The sequence below is a fragment of the Tachypleus tridentatus genome, chromosome 6 (genome assembly GCF_004210375.1).
Source record: "Tachypleus tridentatus isolate NWPU-2018 chromosome 6, ASM421037v1, whole genome shotgun sequence".
Lineage (NCBI taxonomy): Eukaryota > Metazoa > Arthropoda > Merostomata > Xiphosura > Limulidae > Tachypleus > Tachypleus tridentatus.
This window is the reverse complement of record NC_134830.1, coordinates 132975308-133000996: the sequence shown is the minus strand read 5'-3', so window position 1 is coordinate 133000996 and position 25689 is coordinate 132975308. Positions and strand designations below refer to the sequence as shown.

Genomic DNA, 25689 nt, shown 5'->3' with positions numbered 1-25689 from the left:
ATTAGAGATATTTGTTGAGCATTGAACTTACCGCAACAATTGGTATTCTTAAAAAAATATCCCATCATAAGAATAGTAAAAGTTTAAAATTGAATGCCAACTGATTTAACTTTTGATTTTCAGTACAATATTCTTTAAAATACGTTTTCTGCTTTATATACTAGTAGACCAAATTATGCTACCTTATGATCGCTTGTTATATATATATATATATATATTGTTTCTGAGAAACTGGTAATTAATTCCATAAAGTTTTTCCAAAGTTTGTACAGTGAACGTGAGTCTCGAGACAGTGCTGTTTTCAATTTATGTTTTGAGGAAAGAGAAGAGCTAAGCTATGAAATGTCTCACACTTGGTATCCACAACCTCATTTATGAGAGTTTGTAGAATCCGTTTTGCAATGGAAGGTAGTGACGTCATTTATCTTGAAAGTTTACGTGTGTTTTTATTGAGAGAGATTCAAATTTTATACAAGTTTTTCAATAGTTTATCATAAAAAAACTTCAAATCCGTTTTTGAGCCTACTTACTTCCACTAGTATCAGGTTTGAATCATACATACCTCGAGAAATATGACGTTTGAATCTACTTACCTCCAGAGATATGAAATTTGAGCCTACTTACCTCCAGAGATATGAAATTTGAACCTACTTATCTCCAGAGGCATGAGATTTCTTCATTAGTTAATCAATGAAATGACGGGTCTTGTCTAGAACCGTTTCTTATATTTTCTGACTGAGCTGAATGAAAATCATACCTGAGTCTACTTAACAAATGCTTACAAAAAGTTGGTTACATAGATGTGTATCAAACAATCCTCTTACTTCATATTTTAATCAAAAACATCACTTTACATATACCTTCACGTTAGTTTTGAATGATTTCTTCTTGAGTTGACTGTTGTAATTATTCGGTTTTGAACATTAGATTACTTATTTTTAAAACACTTGCGACCCCTTTATATATCAACTCTTCACTGTGCTGAAGGAAATCTTCTCAGTTGTATAATAATTATCAGGATACCTGAAAACTAAGTTTTAGTGTAACTTAGTTCAAACAATTATTGTACTCATCCCTAAAATGATTTTCATTTAGCTATTAAAACAAAGAAGCATATTTCTTTGATATATTTCAAAATATTTATTGGAGTAGTAAGTACTTATTGAAATAAAAGTAACACTCTACAGGGTAGCCCGTAAGTCCCTGCTCATCTATATTGCGTCTAAACAACGTTATAATACTAATGATGAGTTGAAGGCAGCTGTTACCGCGGCAGTTGGAACAATAACCCCTGCTATGTTGAGGAAAATGTCTCACAGAACATGGCGTCGCATAATATTATGCAGCGAGAATGAGGGACAACACAAAGATACACTGGATACATAAGATATATGGATGGGTATGGACTTACGGGTCACCCTGTAGAAGGACTGCCTTTACTGTGAAAACAAAGTTCTTGTCAAATAACCAAAGTAACCATTAATTTTTACTTTCGTCAAACAGATTAATCTATTAAAACCAGTAAAGTCTGTAAGTGTTTTTAAATTATTACTTAACTAATATTTGTTTTTCAAATAAAGCCTGTGCTTTCAGTTTGTCAAATGGTTAGTTAACGTAATTTTCAAACGTTAAAAAAAACCTCTTCTGAGCCATTAAAAATTGAGTAATTTAATTATTTTAAATAGTTTTCAAGGTATCTGTAGTTGTATTTCAACTAATAATTCTTTCTTAACGATGTTTTAAAGGTATCTGTAATGGAATGCCATCTAATTACTTTATTTTAAGGAGTTTTAAAAATATTTGCAATGGAATGCTATCTAATTACTCTACGTTAAGGAGTTTTAAAGGTATCTGTAGTGGAATGTTATCTAATTACCCTACGTTAAGGAGTTTTAAAGGTATCTGTGGTGAAATGTTATTTAATTACTCTACGTTAAGGAGTTTTAAAGGTATCTATGGTGAAATGTTATTTAATTACTCTACGTTAAGGAGTTTTAAAGGTATCTGTGGTGAAATGTTATTTAATTACTCTACGTTAAGGAGTTTTAAAGGTATCTGTGGTGAAATGTTATTTAATTACTCTACGTTAAGGAGTTTTAAAGGTATCTGTAGTGGAATGCTATCTAATTACTCTACGTTAAGGAGTTTTAAAAGTATCTGTAGTGGAATGTTATCTAATTACTCTACGTTAAGGAGTTTTAAAGGTATCTGTGGTGAAATGTTATTTAATTACTCTACGTTAAGGAGTTTTAAAGGTATCTGTGGTGAAATGTTATTTAATTACTCTACGTTAAGGAGTTTTAAAGGTATCTGTGGTGAAATGTTATTTAATTACTCTATGTTAAGGAGTTTTAAAGGTATCTGTAGTGGAATGTTATCTAATTACTCTACGTTAAGGAGTTTTAAAGGTATCTGTGGTGAAATGTTATTTAATTACTCTACGTTAAGGAGTTTTAAAGGTATCTGTGGTGAAATGTTATTTAATTACTCTACGTTAAGGAGTTTTAAAGGTATCTGTGGTGAAATGTTATTTAATTACTCTACGTTAAGGAGTTTTAAAGGTATCTGTAGTGAAAAGTTATCTAATTACTCCAGGACATAGATTCCTGGAAGTTATCATCATATTATTTGTAGTTGTTTTTTACTTTCACAAACCCTAGAACTTGTTCTCCTCATCACTATGCGCTATTTGAGTAATGTTTACGCTAATTTGGTTATGGTAAGGTGTTGATTAATTGTATGTAAAGATTTATAGATAAATAATAATAACACAGCCAATATTTGAGTTGCATACAAACATCATCAGTGTCTTTGCGCACGTTAAAGATATCATGGTTCATTGATTCACAGCCTACTGACTTTTTAAAACCATGCGTAGAACTCACTTTCTCCTCTTCCAACCAACAATCCACTCAAGTATAAACATACGACATTGAAGAGAAGCCATGATAAACAGTGTATTAATGGTAACCTGTTGTAATAGTATGAGCTAACCTGAAGTGAATGTCAAGACGGTTCCAATGTCCAACTGTTTGTTACGGCAGTTAATTCATTCAATAACCTGTATATCTGTGCTGCGTTTTATATAATCAATATTTTTAAAATGTTCTGTACTACAACATTTTAGTAAGTTATTTTTTTCCATACAGCAAAGGAAATGAAGAGTTTAAAAGTTTTTTTATTATAGAACCAGCACAGAAATTTGGAAATATCTGGAACCAAACAAAATAGATGTTTTCTGTGGTAAGAGACAGAAATCAAGTAAGGATATACTTAGTTGTATGTTATGTGTTATATACCAGATATAAACTTCAAGTCGCTGATAACCGAATCACTAGGCTTTCAATGAATCGTAATAAAAACGCATTTGTCACACCAGAAGTTCAATGTTCAATGCCATTACCACTGGAGGTACTGGACAAGCGGAAATTGTGGTTACCTCCGCCGGCGACAGAATTCAGTTGACGGAGAAGAGACAGTTGGGAGCCGATGGGGTAGTGTTGACAACAGATACAATATAAAAAGGGACTGCCAGGATGTGCTTGGCCAATAAAGCTCTTTCTGGGGGTAATTAGTTCCGTTAGGTGCCATTTTAGTCCAAGAAAGTAAACGGAAAATCGGGTAAAAGGCAAGACCCGGAACATCCTTGGAAAACAGCTTTAATCATATGAGGATGTGACCTTTCTTTGTTGAAACTGCATACGCCCAGCAAATTCCATCAAACTTTAGGCCATCGTCGACTCATTTCCAGTTTCATGGATCCTGGACAGCTGCGTGAGTGGAATGTACGCGGACTCTGTGTTTTCTTTTCATTAGCTATAGGCTAGTGATCATCAAGTTTCTTACCAGAATAAAGACTGGAATAAAAACATAAATAAACAACTTCTATTATGAAATTCTTTACTTTTTCTTAACAGTTTTAATTAATAAAATATACGTGTAACACGATAAAAGCGAACAAAAAGTGATCGCGTTTGTCGAACCATTTAAAAATAAAGCTTTTTTTTAATTAATAAAATATACGTGTAACACGATACAAACGAACAAAAGTGATCGCGTTTGTCGAACCATTTAAAATAAAGCTTTTTTTTAATTAATAAAATATACGTGTAACACGATAAAAGCGAACAAAAAGTGATCGCGTTTGTCGAACCATTTAAAAATAAAGCTTTTTTTTAATTAATAAAATATACGTGTAACACGATAAAAGCGAACAAAAGTGATCGCGTTTGTCGAACCATTTAAAATAAAGCTTTTTTTAATTAATAAAATATACGTGTAACACGATAAAGCGAACAAAAGTGATCGCGTTTGTCGAACCATTTAAAATAAAGCTTTTTTTAATTAATAAAATATACGTGTAACACGATAAAAGCGAACAAAAAGTGATCGCGTTTGTCGAACCATTTAAAAATAAAGCTTTTTTTAATTAATAAAATATACGTGTAACACGATAAAAGCGAACAAAAAGTGATCGCGTTTGTCGAACCATTTAAAAATAAAGCTTTTTTTTTAATTAATGAAATATACAAGAAGCAGAAGAAAATAAAATATGTTTTTCTGATTATTTTACTAGTTTGTTGATTGGCCAATATTAGATACATGACAGTTTACTTTAAATTTGAGGCCTGGTATGGCCAAGTGGGTTAAGGCGTTCGACTCGTAATCTGAGGGTCGCGGGTTCGAATCCCCGTCGCACCAAACATGCTCGCCCTTTCAGCCGTGAGGGCGTTATAATGTTACGATCAATCCCACTATTCATTGATAAAAAAAGTAGCCCAAGAGTTGGCGGTGGATGGTGATGACAAGCTGACTTCCCTCTTGTCTTGCACTGCAAAATTAGAAACGGCTAACGCAGATAGCCCTCGAGTAGCTTTGCACGAAATTAAAAAAAAATTAATACGAGAGTATTATTTAACGTATATTGTTTGAGCATTGAAGTAAGTTATTTTTATAAGCGTTACGTGTGGTAAGTTTACTTAGGTAATTGTTTATGAATCATTTGTTGTATATTCAGTTGTTATGAATTAACGACATGTTACCTTATAAAATCTTCTCGTTCCTTTTAGTAAGTATCGTTACTTCTTAGCGTCTCGTATTTTTAGAACGTCCTAAACCTCAGTCGGGTAGTTTCTATATAGACGACCAAGTTTCTGCAAGTAACTCAGTGAGGGTGAAAGTTAATGTTACTGAGAGACAATTAAATAGAGTTAGGCTATATTAAGTTCAGCCATAAACAGTGCATAGTGGCAACTTTTAAAGTGTAATAATTGCATATTTTATTCGAATAACAGACTAGAGAATAATAATCCATCTTGTCAGTTGAGTTTTAAAGTAACTGAACCAACCTGGATGAGCTGTTGATTAAAAGCTCTGGATAGAACTGTGATGATTAATTGTATAACGAACATTTGTGTGTACGTTTCACTTATTTTGAATATATTATTTTAAAACAATTAGACTGTGTGCTGCCCATTTACTGTTGACATTTATAACCAACAACTCACAGACACCTACTGTAAAGAATCCTATCCACACATACTTAAAATCTGATACTGGCAAACCAGCCAGGATTATATAGTGGTAAACGGTGGTGGAAGGAGAGGTGAACAACAGCACAAACAGGCCTATAAACGCACAGCTGTAGTAGTGGCTATATAACTATGCCCACTGATTTTGATAAATGAGTGAGTTGGGCTCAAATACAGTAATGTAAAAGTGTTGTTTTTAGTATAATAATTGAAGAGAGAATAGTATCAACAGAGAAGTGAGGAAGAAAAGACAAGAATAGAAATAGAGAAAGAAGAAAATGTCACAAAAGAGAGACTGGAAATAGAGGAATAAAAACACAAATTGAGAAAGAATCAAAGGAGAGAGAGGTAAGACTAGAACTAGATAGAATAAAAGTACAAATTGAGATTGCAAAGTTCAGCCAACAGAAAGATGAAGGACAGAAGAATGACATTGGAGTCAGAGCCAGTCGACCCAATCTGCCGGAATGTGATGAACAGAAAGATGACAAAAGTGCTTAATTTGACAAGCATGAAATCTGTCTCAGCTCAGTTCTGACAGGAAAATACAAGTGTATGCAGATATGACTTCAAAAGATTCAATGGACTATGATAAGTTACAGTTGGCATTGCTGAAATAACTATGACTGCTTCTTTTGCTTCTTTGTTTGTTTTTAGTTAAACACATATCAACACAATGGGCTATCTGTGCTCTGCTCAAGACTGGTATCGAAACTCAGTTTATAACGTTGAAAGTCCAAAGACATACCACAATGCCACTGGGGAGGGCAAAACACTGTGAACTTACTGAGAAAGGTTTTCATCAGAAATTTAAAGAAGTTAAAACTGACACTGGAGAAACAATATTTCAGTTTGCGGAACGTTTACAGTGATGCTTCACAAGATGGACTGACATGGCCAAGTGTTAAGATACAGTATTGTGCAAAAGTGAGAGGACAAAATCAGAAATTAGATTTTAGGATACTTTCAATGAACAATTGAAGATTAAAACAGGTTAAACATCAAAATTTTATTAATCTTCATATTAAGTACCATAGAAACTCAGTAGAAGTGCTTGAGATTAACAAACAGTTAATATTTTGTGTTACTTTAATAACGGTAGACAGTATTTCAGGCATTCTCGCAATATCCTTAATTAAAGTTTCCTTTGGTATTTTACTCCAAATGTCTCTAATATACACCCATAAATGTTTGATCTAAAAAATCCTAGATCTGCTTAAGAGGATTGAAATCAGGGGTCTGTGGGAATCTTTGCATCATTTGATTGACTCCAGCAGACTTTTGCTTCGCTTAGTACTTTTTACATAGGTTGGATAATTATTTGGGGTCATTATCGTTTTACTAGTAGAATCCTTTACCAATAATTTGTAAACCACTTGTTATACCATAAAGGATTAGTTATCATCTGCTGGTACCTGTGCTGGTCCATTGATTAGTTATTATCTGCTGGTACCTGTGCTGGTCCATTGATTAGTTATTATCTACTGGTACCTGTGCTGGTCCATTGATTAGTTATTATCTGCTGGTACCTGTGCTGGTCCATTGATTAGTTATTATCTGCTGGTACCTGTGCTGGTCCATTGATTAGTTATTATCTGCTGGTACCTGTGCTGGTCCATTGATTAGTTATTATCTGCTGGTACCTGTGCTGGTCCATTGATTAGTTATTATCTACTGGTACCTGTGCTGGTCCATTCTTCCATCTAGTATCCATATATCTCATATTGTTTCAGCAGAAAAACACCCCAAGCCATCATACTGCCTCCTTTCCTCATGTATAATGGTAGGTGCTAATCATTGAGGTATTTTTCACCTTTATTCTGCTTTGAACCAAATATTTCAAACTTGGACTCATCCGTCCATAACACCTTTTTCCAATCATCAACAGCCCAGTTCTTGTAGTTTTTAGAAAATTTCAGTATACTTACAATATTTGGAGGATGAAGTAGAGTTCTTTTGACTGATATACGACCAAACATTCCATTCTCTTTGAGACAGAATTCTTGATGCTATGTGTCTGAACACTTTTCTGTTACTTGGTACATGGTCGTTTATCTCATGGTTGAGATCAGTGACAGTCTTCTTTCTGTTCCTAAGTCTGCACAAACGAAGAAATTAACATCAGTATCATTGATTTTATGTGTTCTGCCTCTCTGTTTCCTAATTTCAATTTCACGACCTGTGATGCACTTGACAGTGTTTGGGGAGCATTTCACGTTTGCAGCAATTTGTCAAAAAGTTCAACCAGTATTACAAATCTTTTATGGAAGGTCTCTGTTCTACTGACAGTTCTCTATGCTTTTTGGACAACGACATACCAAACATTTTATATGGTGATAAACACTGTTTTTGTTAAGGTTTATTTGTGGAATTCTATTAAATTTATTTCTTCTAGCATGTACCTGTGCCATATGCTAGGTTCTTTCTATATAGTTAAGACACTGCATGGGATATTATGATTGTTATTTCAGATCCTAAGTTTGATCGATTTTTTCAGTATAGTAGACTCATTATGACGTGCTCTTGGTATAAGTATATGATAATTTAAAATCTCACCCTTTCTCGTTCATTTGCCAACTGGAATCAGTAAAGCATTACCATAGTGTTGAAACTTACATTCTGTAACGATATGTAAGAATTAGTTCAATAAATTGGAAATAATGATAAAATATTCTCTTGTTATAACACTTTTACACAGCAGTATACTATAAATATGTTATGAATATTTTGCTTGAAGAGGGGCTTGTTATTAGATAAAACAACTGCTCATATTAAGTTTAATAGGAGAGCAATACTTAATGTATGCTGTGTGAGTGTCAAAGTAAGTTATTTTAGAACTAATAGTTATGATAAGTTTGCTTATATAACTATTCCTGAATCATTTGTTCTGTGGGTCAGTTGTTCTGAATTAACCTTTAAGTGAGTATCAGTACATCATAACATTTTGTAGTTTATAAAACGTTTCAGACTTCTGTCGGGCAATATCTGCATAAGCGACCAAGTTTGTGCTAGTAAGTTAGTCAGTGAACATGAAAGTAATTTAGATAATATTAGTAAGAATTATAGTAAAATAGATCAAGAATGTGTTTGCAAGTTTAGCCATAAGAAGTGTATAGTAGCGGCCTTTAAAGTGTAATAATCATATATTTATTGTAATATATTGTAATAACAGAATATAGAAGAACAATTCGTCTTTTCAATTTTATTCTAAAGTTACTTAGCTAGCTTCTGTGAACTCTTGACGAAAAAAGACGATTATTAAAAGCTCTGAATACGATTGTGGTAATTAATTGTGTAACGTAGATTTATACATACATGTTTAACTTATTTTGAATATATTATTTTACATCTAGTGAATTGTGTGATGTCCGATTTATCGACAAGAACTCAAAAATACTTACTGTAAAGAATTCTGCCTACACATAATTACAAACCTGATAGCTAGTTATTTTTAATAAGGAATAAAACTAACCTAAATAACAAATAATATAAAAATAATGAATAAAAATAAATAATTAATCAATATTGTGTCATAATCCCTACCCTAATCCAGATTTGTAAATGTATAAAAACTGATAAAGATTACACTTATCAACTTCATCTGGTTGACATTATAACATTTATTGTTTAAGCAATTTAATGATATAAATAGCTGGCCTGGCATGGCCTAGCGCGTTAAGGCGTGCGCTTCGTAATCTAAGGGTCGCGGGTTCGAATCCCCGTCGCACCAAACATGTTCGCCCTTTCAGCCGTGAGGGCGTTATAATGTTACGGTCAATCCCACTATTCATTGATAAAAAGTAGCCCAAGAGTTGGCGGTGGGTGGTGATGACTAGCTGCCTTCCATCTAGTCTTACACTGCTAAATTAGGGACGGCTAGCACAGATAGCCCTCGAGTAACTTTGTGCGAAATTCCAAAAAAACAAAAAACAAACAAACGATATAAATAGCGTCACCCACTATTGTGTGTGACACATTTCACGGTGAGTGATGACATATTGTTATATTTTCACTTCATGTCATAAGTTCAGAGAATCATTTGAATATAAAGCTTTGGTTGCGGTTGATTATATCCACAAAGAAAATTGTGTCTTCTGTGAAACAAATCGTGTCATTTTCAAATTACGTGCATTAAATCAAAATGTATTTTTTCTTGTTGTTTGGATTGATAAAATAAACATTTGTCACGCGCAGCAAAAGTGAATAAAAATGTACTCGTATGAAACAAATCGTGTTAGTTTCAAATTACATGTTTTATATAGCAATGTAAGGTAACATAATACATCCATTTAGATCGTCTTATTGGACCAGCGTGGCCAGGTGGTTAAGGCATTCGACTCGTAATCTGAGGGTTGGGGGGTTCGAATTCCCGTCACACGAAACATGCTAGCCCTTTCAGCCGTGGGAGCGTTATAATGTGACGGCCAATCTCACTATTCGTTGGTAAAAGAGTAGCCCAAGAGTTGGCAGTGGATGGTGATGCCCAGCTGCCTTTCCTGCTTATCCTGCTAAATGAGGGACGGCTAGCGCAGGTAGCCCTCGTGTAGCTTTGCGCGAAATTCAAATACTTAATATGAATAAATAATATATATTTTTGTTGTTGACCATAGAAGTACATAATATTTGTTCAAATAATTCTTAGTAACTTTTTCTACAAACTTATGCGAAAAATATTTTTATTAAAAACGTTTTGGTGTGTCATACTCTTCTACGTAACCAGTAAACTTATAACCTCTGAATACAATCATTAATCATATATAAAACCGGAATGAAGAAATAATAGTTCAAGTACAAGACATATAAAATCCTTTTTATGGTACATTTCTTGTGTAAAAGTCACATTTTTATTTGTAACTAATACTGAAAACGGGTAATTTATATTTTTCATGGTGTTCTCTCTGATATTATATATTTTTATGTTTATTATTTACATGATAAAATTAAAGATTATTTATCTTTCAAAATTAGCTACATAGTTTTTTTAATTAACAGATTTGAATCCTCCCAAGCACTCATTCATCATATGTTTTTCTTAATGCTTTCAACACATACTAAACAATTAGCAACTACGTTTATTTGATCATACATCTCTTGATTACGCACAAAGTGTGTCAAGTTTATGGGAGTTGAGATTCTTTTACAGTAGGTGTCTGTGACTTCTTAATGGCAAATTCAAGAAATAAACGAACAGCACACAATCCACTTATTTTAAAATAATAATATATGTTCAAAACAAGTCAAACGTATGTACAAAAGTTTTCACACTATAAAATACCACAGCTGTATTTAAAACACTAAATAATTATACTTTATTTTCAAAGGTCCACACATGGTGATTCAGTTATTTTAGAATCCAATAGAAAAAAATAATTATTTTTCTCTACTCTGTTTATTACTCTACAATCTGCGATAAATTCACTTACGTTACTCCGTGGGTTACCACAGTTCTATCTAGAACTTCAGATAATTGTCTTCATTCCGTCAAAGTCCATATCATTGGGTTCAATTACTTCAGAACACCTTATGACAAATAGACAAATTATTCTCCTTATCTCTGTTAAACTGTGAAACTCACTTTGAAATATCACCTATTACGGTTAAACTGACAATCACGCAGTATAACTTCACTTTCATTGACTTAATTTTTCCGACTTAATTTCTTTAGAAGTCACTCGTCAAGGCTAAACTACCAATCACTCAGTCTGGATATGTCTAATTTTTTCTCATTTAACTTGCCTTTTTCTATTTATTCTTGCATATAACACGCAACAGAGTAATACAGAAATCCCTAGCCCTCTAGTGCAGATAGCCCTTGAGTAGCTTTGCGCGAAATTCAAAATAACAAATAACAATCCTAGCCCTCTAGTAGCAACAGTATTAAACATAACTAGAAAAATTTGGAAACTTCGATTAAGACGACGTCAATAATATTAGTAAAGCCTGTTACAGCTACCTTGTGGCACAGCGGTACGTTTGTGAACTTCCACCACTAGAAACCACGTTTTGAAACCAGTTGTGGACAGATATCTGTTACAGATACTGTTATAATATATTTCGGATGAGTCTTCAATTTATTATGTTACTTATTACTATTTCAAATAACTGGAAATTGAATTTGAGCTTAGTAGTTAATTAAATGTTAATATGTATTATGTTTATGTCATTTACCAATGATACTGATGCAAGTAATTTCCATTTTTGACACAATTATATTTTAATATACAAACTTAAAACAATAAAATTTATAATAATGGTTATTACTAGTGGTTATTACAAATAATGGTTTATATACAATATTTTTACAAGTCTTCTATCTGGTCTAGAACTGAATATTTTATCAACGATTCAGGTCCACGATATACAAATTAATTCTCAGTTGATACTGTCACAACTCGCTGAAGCTAGCTAGCTTGGTTGGCCTCACACCGCTGACTTTTGACGATGATGACATTTAATGTCTTCGTAAAAATTCTAACGTCAGAATTTTAATGGTTTGTAATAATCGAACTCTTTAAACGTTCCTGTCCAATTAATGCCTATTAATCACAATCATAGCTTCCTAGGGGTATAGCACAATGGCTGTAAGTGACCAGTAATGATACTAATATCTTGTCTTGGCGCGTTGCTTTCATACAAATCACGCGAGTTTCACAAACGTTCATTTGGCAGCAATTCTGTTAATTATTAGTATTACACACACACCTAGTACATTGTTGATTTTTACTTTTAAGAACTTTCTATAAATTTCCAGAACAGGCGGGACATGCGCAATAAACAGCCAACAATATACGTCACCGGCAAAAAAATAAAACTGTACAGAAACAAGCGCAGGAACTAAAATAAACGTAGGACGGTAAATATGTTACAGCCCAGATAGCCCATCGTGTAGCTTTGTGCTGTATTCCAAGCAAACAAACCAAAAACTAAACGTATAATTCGTACCAAGTTATGTAATAAAACTTTTCATAACTATCGCTTTTAAAATAATTAACCTTAAACACTCTTGTTATGAAAACTAAATAGTCATTTAATATTAAATATACTAAATAATAATTTTTACCTTAAACAGCCTTGTATATCCAGTAATGTGTGACACTGGTACTAATCGAGGTCCCATGACAACACTCCTGATTAAACCCAAATTTCGTAACGATCCTAATACAGGTCACATTGCTACTTCATCCATCTTATAGTATATTACTTGATTAAACTCATTGTGTAAAAATTGGAATAATTTAGTTTATATGGGATCTAAATAGAATCTGATGACATATCTCTTGATAAACACAATGTGTGAAAGTGTGCTAATCTAGGTCTTATAAGATCTCCACCTGTCAGATCACATATCATTTAATTAAACACAAAGTGTACTACTGGTGCTAATCTAGGCTTTATAGTAACTTTTTCCATCTGATCATACATCTCTTGATTCACAAAAAGTGTAATACTGGTGCTAATCTAGGTCCCATAGCAACGCCGTCTTTAGGAACAGATATCACGTGATAAAGACAAAATGTGATAATGGTGGTATTCTAGGCCCTGTAGTGATTCCATCTATCTGATCATATATATGAGTTGACTAAAACAATATGTAATACTGATACTAATCTAGATCCGATAACAACAACGTCTTTCTGACCACATATATTGGTTAAATACAAAGTATAATACCGGTACTAATTTATATCCCAAACACCTCTATCTATCTGATCATATACGTCTTGATCAAATCAAAATTATCAATGATCCTAATCTAGGACCCATAGAAACTCCATCTATTTGATCGTATGTCACTTGATTAAACCGAATATGTAACGGAGGAGCTAATTCAGGTTGCATTCCAACTTCATATATCTGATCACATATCTCTTGATTAAACAAAAATTGTGCTAATGAAGGTGTCATAGCAACTCCAACTGTCAGATTGTATATTATCTAATTATACAGTCTAAGCATCATATCAACTTCGCCCGGCATGGCCAGGTGGTTAAAGAACTCGACTTGTAATATGAGGGTCGCGAATTAGAAACCCCGTCACACCAAACATGCTCGCCCTTTCAGCCGTGGGGATGTTATAATGTAACGATCAAGCCAACTATTCGTTGGTAAAGGAGTAGCCCAAGAGTTAGCAGTGGGTGGTAATAACTAGCTGCCTTCCCGCTAGTCTTACATTGTAAAATTAGGGACGGCTGGTGCAGACAACCCTCGAGTAGCTTTGTGCGAAATTCAAAACGAACCAAATCATATCAACTTTGTTTGTCAGATCGTATATCACCTGATTAAACAATCTAGGTACCATATCAACTTAGTTTGTCAGATCGTATATCTATTGGTTAAATAAATATAAAGCGTGTTATTGGCGCTCAACCAGGCACCACAGCTACACCGTTTTTCGGATCAAATATCTCTTAATCACACACAAATTTTGTACTGTTAGTAATCTAGGTAACATAACAACTCCATCTACCTGATCATATATCACTTTATTATGATAGTGGAGCTAATTTAGATCCAATAGCAACTCCATGTACCTGATCGCATATATCTTCATAAACAGAAAGTATGAAACTTGTGCGAATCTAGGTCTCACAGCATCTCCACTTGTCGAATGATTTAAGTAAACACAAAGTGTAATACTTGTGCTAATATCGGTCCTATAGCAACTCCTTCTATAAGATCATATATCTATTGGTTAAATATAAAGAGTTATCCTGTTGCTACTTTATGTCCCATAGCAGCTCTCTTTATCAGATGATAGACCTCTCTTTTAAACGCAAAGTATAATACCGGCGGTAACCTCGCGCCTGGAGCTACTCCGTCTATCTATTTATATATCATTTCATTAAGCACAAAATGTAATTAATATTAATTTCGGCCTCAGATTATCTCCGTCTACCTTATCATATAGCTTCTTATTGAATAACCTGCGTCATATAGCAACTCATTCTGTTGGATTATATATCATTTCATTAAGCACAAAATGTAATTAATATTAATTTCGGCCTCAGATTAACTCCGTCTACTTTATCATATAGCTTCTCATTGAATAACCTGCGTCATAGAGCAACTCATTCTGTTGGATTATATATCATTTCATTAAGCAAAAAGTGTGATACTGGTGTTAATTTTGCTCACACAGTAAATTTGTCTCTTTGATGTTATAAGTTTAGATTAAACACAAGATGTTACACTTATACTGATGCTTATCCAGAGCCCATAGCAGCTCTGTCTATCTGATCATATATCTATTGGTTAAACGTAAGGCGTGATCCCGTTGCTAATCTGGGCTTCATAACAACTCTGTCTAATTGATCATACATCTCTTGGTTGAATATAAACTGTGACACTGGTACTAATCTAGATCCAATAGCAACTGTAGCTGTCTACCTGATCATATATCTTTTCTGCATATGACTGTTTTTTTCTTCAACTTAATTTGAAATGAAAGTTGATCCCATCAGGACAACGTATAAAATAATAAGCATTAGAAACATTCATTGATTTGTTTTTATTATTAATATAATTGTATTTTAGTATGATGTGTGACTATCCACTTAGCTGAATATATACCACATGTCTTTGTATTATTAGTTTCAAAACGATAAATTTACACTCGATATATGACAGAGAAAATACCAAAGTTACAGAATTCTAAGGTTGTTTATCGACATAAATGTCTTATATGTAATTATCGGTATACATATATTTATTAAAGGTGTTCTGAATATCGATGTTACCACATATTACTTGATTAAACACAACACTGTTCGGATGTTCATTATTACAGGCTATATAATTAGAACTTTAAGATTACTGATAATCTTTCACTAAACAAACTGAAACTGGAATTAGATTAATAAGTGAATACTGCAGAACAGCTTTTATCAATATAGATGACTGTGGAGTTGTTTTTAGCCCAGATAACATTAATGTTTCGATTCTTGCCGAAGTTGGTGTTTGGTTAGCGAACCCGGATTGTGAATCCAGAGATTCACATCAAGACAGTTTTCCTCAAACCACGTTCCGAACACTGGGGCCAATGGTGTGATATAAATCGAATTATTCAACAAGACAAAAGTAGTCCAAAAGTCGGCGGTGAGTGTTATTGAAAAGCTGCCTTACCACTAAATTAGAGAATAGATACTACAGGTGCAGATCTTCTTTGTGTATCTTTGCACGAAGACGCCCCCCAGTGGCTCAGCGGTATGTCTGCGGACTTACAAAGCTAAAATCCGGGTTTCGATACTTGTGGTGGGCAGAGCACATATAGCCCTTTGTGTAGCTTTGTGCTTAATTAAAAACAAGGCCTGGCATGGCCAAGCGCGTAAGGCGTGCGACTCGTAATCCGAGGGTCGCGGGTTCGCGCCCGCATCGCGCTAAACATGCTCGCCCTCCCAGCCGTGGGGGTGTATAATGTGACGGTCAATCCCACTATTCGTTGGTAAAAGAGTAGCCCAAGAGGTGGCGGTGGGTGGTGATGACTAGCTGCCTTCCCTCTAGTCTTACACTGTTACATTAGGGACGGCTAGCACAGATAGCCCTCGAGTAGCTTTGTGCGAAATTCCAAAACAAACAAACAAGCACGAAGACTGTGAATTCAATATTCTGCAATGGAGTATATTGCACGTGTTCTACTGTTACACCAGTTCCTGAGAGTTAATCAAATTGTTTTTGTTAGCATCATTACATGTATGTATGCACATACAGTGAGTTATTTATATAGAATGTAGATAACAAGGAAGGCAAGTTACAGAATTTCTTAACTAAGGTTGTTTTTAATGTCCTTTTCTAATATAATTAATATTAAGACTAGCTTTGTCAAGGTCCTGTAATGTATAGGATTGGCATATTTTCATCCGACAATGATGAAATAATTCGATGACCATTGTTTGTCTACACCTCTTTTCTAAAGTTTATTTTTTCGTTTTCCTCGGACACGAATAACGTTGAAAAGAAAAGTATACTATGTGTCTTTATTGGTACATTTGTCTATTTCATGCAACTCAAATGAAAAGAAAAAAAAAAAGTGTTAATGCAATGTCCGTTTCTAAGAGACATGCTATCATTTTCAAGTCAAGAAGTTTTTCATAACATGTGGAATCTAAGAATGAAATTCGCTCTTCGTAATTTATCAACCACATCGTGATCTGTTTCTAGACAGGTGTCGCTCTTCACCACTTTATGCCGTTTCACATCAATGATTTTGAAAAGAGATTTGTTGTTGCATGTCAGGTAATTTTGTTTGAAACACCGTATGTTAGGCTTACATTTCACTGTTTCCTTTCTCTCTTTAGGAATGTCCGAGTCCTGGGATCCCTTGAATTACATTATAAGGATATTGTGTTCTTCATCGAGCATTTTTCATACGCACATAGAGACACTGGAGAAAGGCTACGTTTGTTATGTTGTTGTGTCTATTTTTTAAATTTATGGATTACAATTATTTATGATAAATCGGCCAATAATTTAGTTTGCTTCTCTGTTTTTTAATGAGAAACAGAAACATTCTAGTTTGTCTTCATAATATAAAAGATAAAATATTTTTTTTACATAGATACATCTCGTAACAGTCTTACTTAACTAATTGTTCACTTTGGAATGGGTGAAATTAAGACACTATTTCATATAATTTGAGAAACAAGTTACAAATACAAATCTCTATGTTCAAACCAATCATCATATAACAATATGTCTTAGAAAAGGTGTTTTTTATATGTATAACACATAAAATGTATTAAATAAACTGATTCCTGTAATTATAATCATAATTGACAAGATATGCAAAATACCTGGAAAAAGTCTAGGCAAGAAGTTCCTATTCTTCATTAACCTCATAACCCACATCAAAATCGTTTAATAAAACTAATTATATTTCCTTTGGAAAAGAAAAAGATTACGTATTAAACTTTCCATAAGAAGCTAATTAAATGATGAGTAATCCTACCTATGTCAGCACACTTGTGTTGCTGACCTACTGTCTCCATATACCAGTTACGTATCTACAAAATCATAAATAGCCGTTCTCACTTACAACTGAAAATGTTTGAATCGTTTCAGTGAACAACAGCGTTATCAGAGTGAGTAAATGATACTAAAACCAATCGATATGATCAAGGAACTGTAAAACTTCAACTTACTGAAGACGACCAAAGAAACAACACTGCTGGAAAGATCTCAAAAGAAACACGGGAAGTTTAGAATGGACAACAATACGAGAACAAATTCAACACGGAGTGCAATAAAAGTTAATATACTTCTATAAGTACGGCAGTAACCACACTAGAATGTTTTCAGTAGGAATAGAAGAACAGTGATAATGGAATGACCGTAAAAAAAAAAAAGGAATTATTAAAGTGGAGCAATAATTAGATGTACACAGGAACAATAACCGTGAAACATAATAAAAAAGAAAAATAGTACCACTGGAATAAATAACACAGGAACAAAATACTGAAACACTTTCAATAGAACCACGGAAACAAAAATACTGAAACACTTTCAATAAAACCACAGAAACACAAATACTGAAACACTTTCAATAAAACCACAGAAACAAAAATACTGAAACACTTTCAATAAAACCACAGAAACACAAATACTGAAGCACTTTCAATAAAACCACAGAAACAAAAATACTGAAACACTTTCAATAAAACCACAGAAACAAAAATACTGAAACACTTTCAATAGAACCACAGAAACAAAAATACTGAAGCACTTTCAATAAAACCACAGAAACAAAAATACTGAAACACTTTCAATAAAACCACAGAAACAAAAATACTGAAACACTTTCAATAGAACCACAGAAACAAAAATACTGAAACACTTTCAATAGAACCACAGAAACAAAAATACTAAAACACTTTCAATAAAACAACAGAAACAAAAATACTGAAACGCTTTTAATAAAAATACAGGAACAAAAATATTAAAACACTTTTAATGAAAGCATAGGAACAAAACATTTAAATGTTTTCACATAAACAAAATATTAGAGTGATGTCGGTAAATCAGTAAGACCAGTGAAACGTTTTCAATAAAACCGCTAGAACAAAATTACTGGATGTTATTACAAACATAGGAATATAAAGCACACTGGGTCTCAACATATACATAGATATGAAATTATTAGGTCTCAATACAAAAACTGGAACAAAAGTTCTGAATTTCAACAACAAAAGACCGGCATGATTTAAAATGGAACTGTAGAAATCATCTTTCTAGATTTTATTTTTTTTTTACAAATACGTTGTTTTGTTATTTCCGCAGCGACACATTAGTAGAATAAAATTTCTAAATAGTTTTTCTTTGAGTTAGTTAAAGTATCACATGAGTACTCGTCGTGTAGCAACTCCCTAACTGAAAGTATGTCCTTACGCTGGCAATATTTACATGTCCTCAGTCTTTGTTGTTTATGCGTACATATTTCCACGAGGAGTTGTGATTTTGTTCTAGATAATGAAGGAGTTTAATTTATATGAATCATATGTTCATGTTTAATCATAAAAAGAGACCAAATTATAAACTAATGACAGTGTTGTTCTTTTTTTCGGTTGTTATTCAACATCGCGCGATGTGATTGATCTATTCCACTTACTTTTGGCCACCTACAAAGAAACAAGTAATAATGGACCTTTATTTTACTTTATCTCCTTTGATCTGTTAATGTATATAATTGAAATTCCTTCTCTCTGTCTCTTACGTAGAAGTTAATGATTCCAAGAATACTTCACTAGCAGTTTTTTACACACTAGAAATATCAACTGTGCTGACTGTTGTTCATGAGTTTTGTTTCAAGATGAAAAAAAAAAGTCACACTTGTAAATTTTCCATGTGCACCAAGACAAAAGTATAGTTATGGTAAAAAAAAATCAATGAATTATAAAATTCAGTCGACGGCTTGAAACTGAAAACGCTGTGTATAATGATGTTATTAGCTATGATCACAAACCGGTATATTTTAACGATATGCTTGATTACAAACCAGTGGCCCGGCATGGCCTAGCGCGTAAGGCGTGCGACTCGTAATCCGAGGGTCGCGGGTTCGCGCCCGCGTCGCGCTAAACATGCTCGCCCTCCCAGCAGTGGGGGTGTATAATGTGACGGTCAATCCCACTATTCGTTGGTAAAAGAGTAGCCCAAGAGGTGGCGGTGGGTGGTGATGACTAGTTGCCTTCCCTCTAGTCTTACACTGCTAAATTAGGGACGGCTAGCACAGATAGCCCTCGAGTAGCTTTGTGCGAAATTCAAATACAAACAATACAAACCAGTACATTATGTGAAAATTAAAGAAAACAGCGTTAAAAAAGTCTTTACATATACTGATGCGATGTGACATTGTTAAAAATTGCATTTCATTAACTTAATACAATTCACATCATAACATCTGTTGTCTAAAACGTTGCTTACATATAAAGAGAATCTCAATTACTAAAATATCTGCCCCAGAATAGTGACAGTAGATTTTTTTATCCTCTGATTTCAGCCACCCTGATTAAAGCTGTTTATCCTACAAGAAATCCTTAGCACTTTCCAGATGGCACAGTACATCAAATTTTGGGCTTCTCTCACTTTATGGCGACATTTCATCTCACTTCTTGTTTTCTAAATTTACCAAATATTGACGACATTCCTGTTTCTGGATGTCCCTGGTAATTTCAAACATACCACGAACGAACTACTACGTCCATAGAGCCAAGATATTTTCAAAAATCTTCGTCATTATTTGATATAAGATATAGTATGCTTGATATACTATTATATGCTTTCACTCAGCAGGTCTTATTAACAACAGAAATAATAGACATATTATAAGCATGTACCAGTATATTAAAACGGTAGATATGTTACAAACACAAACCAGCACATAGCAACTGGATTTATTATGGACAGAAGGCAACACATAAATGTTGTAATCCTACTATAGACACAAATCAGTACATTGTTTCAGTGGACGTACCAAATACACGAACTAAAACTCAACATGTCCATCTGGAAGTGAGGAAAACAAGTAAAATTACGCAATATTGGTTGAAATTATGTAGGTTGTATATGATCATAATGGCTTGACTGGTTCTCTTTAAATGCTAGTATCAAAAGATATTTTGTACCGTTTTACACTATTACACACTGAGCAACATAATTAAAGTTAACCATCTCTTTCCAATGTTCGTTATTCAAGTCTTGGTCTGCTAAAGTCTTATTTCATAAACCACCGTCAATATTTCTTGAAATATAAAAATAATGCCGAAGTCCTGTTTCTATGGCAAGCTTTATTTAAGAACTTCTGTCTTCTGTTGTTAATGACAACTTGTTTGTTTAAATATTTATATCTTCGGTCGTTAATGTTCATGCGTTTGTTTAAATACTTATACCTTCAGTCGTTAATGTTCACATACTTATACCTTATTTGTTCATGTTCATGTCCTTATTCAAGTACTTGTAACTTTTGATACTAATGTTTTCTCTGGTTCGTTTAATTACACAGGTCTGCGATGGTTTTATTGTCTTGAAATTCTTACATGTTCTACGGTAATACTTGTACGCTGAATCCGAAAATGATAGTCATTTCCTCTACATATTTTCACAAAACATCATATCCACTACTACATAAGTGAATCGTTTTCGTTGAAATCGGATCACGCTTTGTTATGTTTAAAATGTTGACAACCGCTGCCAATAGATTACTATAGACCAATCTTACTGATCGTTCTAGAACCCAAACATAATAATAAACAAATGTTCATATTGGTAAATGAAATAATAACTTGATCTAAATAAGAAGTTTTTCTTCCCAATTTGAAAAAAAAAAAAAAACCGTCATCGATAAAAAAATGAATATTATTTTCGAAATCTGAGCAGCTGTATTGTGAAAACTCCATTATTAAACCAAAAATAACTTTCATGAAATTCAAATCTGCAGGCCTGTGTTACTTATTTCTTGCTAAGCACAGAGCAACATAATGACCACTATGAGTACCGAAACCCGGTTTACAGCAGTCTGACCCGTCAGAATTTCCGCTGAGCCCCTAGTAGGGAATGGTAGAAGGGGCGTTTGTTCAAGGGCTTGTACCTTCTGTTGTTAACGTTAAGGAGTTTCTTCAAATACTTGTGTCTTCAGCTGTTAATGTGTTTGTTGAAGGGCTTGTACCTTCTGTTGTTAACGTTAAGGAGTTTCTTCAAATACTTGTGTCTTCAGCTGTTAATGTGTTTGTTCAAGGGCTTGTACCTTCTGTTGTTAACGTTAAGGAGTTTCTTCAAATACTTGTGTCTTCAGCTGTTAATGTGTTTGTTCAAGGGCTTGTACCTTCTGTTGTTAACGTTAAGGAGTTTCTTCAAATACTTGTGTCTTCAGCTGTTAATGTGTTTGTTCAAGGACTTGTACCTTCTGTTGTTAACGTTAAGGAGTTTCTTCAAATACTTGTGTCTTCAGCTGTTAATGTGTTTGTTCAAGGGCTTGTACCTTCTGTTGTTAACGTTAAGGAGTTTCTTCAAATACTTGTGTCTTCAGCTGTTAATGTGTTTGTTCAAGGGCTTGTACCTTCTGTTGTTAACGTTAAGGAGTTTCTTCAAATACTTGTGTCTTCAGCTGTTAATGTGTTTGTTCAAGGGCTTGTACCTTCTGTTGTTAACGAGTTTGTTTCTGTTTTTTTGCAGATGAAAGTCACGACCACCTCAATCTATTCAGCATTCGACAACAACCGAAAAAGAAAAGGAAATCTCGGACAGCTTTCACTAACCAGCAGATCTTTGAGCTCGAGAAACGGTTTTTGTACCAGAAATATCTATCTCCTGCAGACAGAGACGAGATCGCTCAGCGTCTACGCCTAACAAATGCCCAAGTGATCACGTGGTTTCAGAACAGGCGCGCCAAGTTGAAACGAGATATGGAAGAACTGAAGAAAGATGTCGAAACTGTGAAGATGGAAACTATCATCTTAAATAACATTCAGGATTTTAGACTTCTGGAAAAATCTGACATGCGCAAGAATCAAGATTGAAAACTCATTTACACAGCGTATAAATCAATAACAACGTGGGTGATACTCCTGTAAATATATAAATAAATATACAAATTTATTTACACGCATGTAATGTAGCAATCTCGCTACGTTATTTAATTAGTAACTTAGAACAAAATGTTACACGATGTATAGGCATGTCGTATCTAGTTCCTGGAAAGATATTGTAAACTAATGTTTTCTTCTCAAGTTTGTACGCAAAGGTTTATTAAGAATCTCACCTGATCGGTTTCGTCTCGAATTCGAAATAAAGATGTGTTATATGCAATTGCTTATGTTCTATTTACATAAGCTGGTGTGTTACACACCACGTACGTTTTAGTATATACACATGAACCGATCTGTTATATACCAGTGTTTATGTTCTAGTACACATAAGTTGGTGTGTTACATATCACTGTTTCTGTTCTAATCTACACACGTGAACTGATGTGTTGTATACCAGTGCTTATATTCTAGTACACATAAACGGATGTGTTGTATACCAGTCTTTACGTTCTAGTACACATAAACTGATGTTATATACCAGTGTTTATGTCCTAGTACACATAAAATGATGTGTTATATACCAGTGTTTATGTTCTAGTACACATAAACTGATGTGTTATATACCAGTGTTTATGTTCTAGTACACATAAACTGATGTGTTATATACCAGTGTTTATGTTCTAGTACACATAAACTGATGTGTTATATACCAATGTTTATGTTCTAGTACACATAAGCTGGTGTATTACACACCATTGTTTATGTTCTAGTAAATGTTCATCAAGAATCGTTCCTTCTTAATTTCTTCTAGAATGTGAAATAAAAATGTGTTTTATACCAGTGTTTATGTTCCAGTACACATTAGCTTGAAATATTTAGTACAAATAACTGTATAAAAGTTTTATATCCCGTCCTATGATTACTGAAAAGCTTTCTTTCAATTTAATATGTTAGCATTTCAAATGATTGTGTTTTATATTTACAACTATAAAAATAAGTGATGTGTGTTAGCGAGTACAACGAAAATCTATTCTTTTTCTCAAATGATTCACTTCTATAAATTATAGAGTATGAAAAGCATAATCAGATAGATTAATTTAAAGTTGCTTTATGTATGATAAAGAAAATGCTAACTTCTTTTATATGAATTTTCCATAACTTTATTTTAAAAATCTTAAACTACAGGCTTAAACGTTTTTATCGTCACTTGCCTTTGAGAACCGAAGTCACAACAGTGACGAAACTTTGTGAATCTGAATTCAGCCTCATGGCAAAGTTAGGAAATTTGTAGTAGTCCTAGCGACGACACTTAGAGAAATTGAAATAATGTTAGTGACGACCTTCAAAAGTTCGAAGTCACGCTAGTGGCAATGCTTAGAGGATCTGAAATCATGCCAGTGGCGACACTTACACGATCCATAAGTGACTTAGTAACGATATTTAAAGAAAACGAAGTCACGCCAGTGCCAATACTTAATAAACACGAAATCACGCTAGTGACGAAGGTTAAAGAAATTGAAGTAATGCCAGTGTCGACACTTAGAGAATATGAAGTCACGCAAGTAATGGTGTTTGAAAAATCCAGTCACTTTAGTGACGACACCCAGAGAGACTTAAAACACACTACTGATGACATTCGGAGAAACTTAAGTTCACACTAGTGACGATACTCAAAGAAACTTAAAGCACGCTAGATACGATGCTTATGGAATTCCAGTACGTGCTGTTGACTATACTTAGTCAATACGCAGTTACGCCAGAGACGCCATTTTAATCTCATTGCTTAGAGTTTGTCTTTACTTTGAGACTATTTATTTATAAAACTTATAGGAGCTTTAGAATGATCATATCATATAAAATATATGTAATTACTAACTTTAGTTTAAAAAAAAAAGATTATATTTATATTATTCTTATTTTCAGTTTTCCTGAGCATCGCTAAATATCACCCACCTGTTTTGGTGATTGTACTTTTACAATAAACGTTTAGGAATCTAAATGGTATTTTCCTAAACGAAGATCTGTGATTTGACATATACTGATTTCTGATACATGAGTTGTTATGGAAGCTGTGTAAGTTTAGTAACTGAAAGCCACAAAAAAAACAAAATTGAAACAATTTCTATTCGCAATGTTTTAAATTTTCCCTCAAATATGTAATGAGTCAAGAAAAACTTTTTAAGTTAAAATAAAAAAAGTCAGGCCTAGAAAGGCTCAAATAGTTTTGTTGGAGTTTTATTTAGAGTAACAGTTAGTTCGTCCATTTATTATTCTTAAAAGTAAATGTATATGTTAGTATTCTACTGTTTGTTGTCATGTGTAAATATATCTTAAGTCTATAACTGTTAACCTAAAGAAATAAAACATACTTATTACACAGTTTGTGGTTTCTCGCTAGGCCTAAACCCAAACATCTCACCACTTAAAGGCCAACCATTGATCTATTCGTTTGTTGTTGTTGTTTTCGAAACTCAATACAAACATCTTATGTAAAACCAAGTTTAAACTGACTTTTTCTCATATCGAAACAATGTCGTTTATTCAGCTTTGTTATTTTACTGGTTTATTATTAACTGAAATAAACTGAACTCATAAAACCTAAAGACTCAAAAGACAAAACTATGTAAAGTTTTAAATAAAAATGTTGTAAATAAGGTAAAGTTGGAGAATTTTAAACAGCGTTACAAGAAAAAATACGTTTATCTGGAGGAATCCGCCAAACGATCGTTAGACAATTAACATGTTTCAGGGGAAAATGTGATATACGAATAAGAGACAAAACAAAGAAGTAAAAGTTATAAAACTAGACAATTTCAAATTAAATGAAAGTATGGAAAACTGTTATAAATATAACACACTGGTGTCACGATTGTTTTTCTCAAACTTATGAATAAAATATTATTAGGTTAAAATTTAAAGTCATGATAAATTTTACAAGAATCAGCGAAATAATAACAATAGAATAGTGTAATCATACTATATTAAATACTATATTTTAAAGACAGAATCTAGGCAAACTTTGATTATTTTAGGTCGTTAATAGAGAAATCAAGTATATCATTGAAACATCACTTTCCATGCTCACATTGATCTGAGTACAAGAATAAGTCTTGTTGTTATCACTGATATAAGAAAGACACAAATCT

The 25689-nt window shown here is 33.4% G+C and overlaps 1 protein-coding gene across 1 annotated transcript; it reads left to right on the top strand.

Moving 5' to 3' along the window:
- Positions 1-3755: 3755 nt before the first annotated feature.
- LOC143251735 (transcription factor LBX1-like) lies at positions 3756-24634 on the top strand. The gene is made up of 2 exons (XM_076502978.1): positions 3756-3774; positions 22191-24634. Exons 1-2 carry the CDS (start codon positions 3756-3758, stop codon positions 22532-22534), a joined length of 363 nt encoding a protein of 120 aa, XP_076359093.1. The 3' UTR covers positions 22535-24634.
- Positions 24635-25689: the final 1055 nt, after the last annotated feature.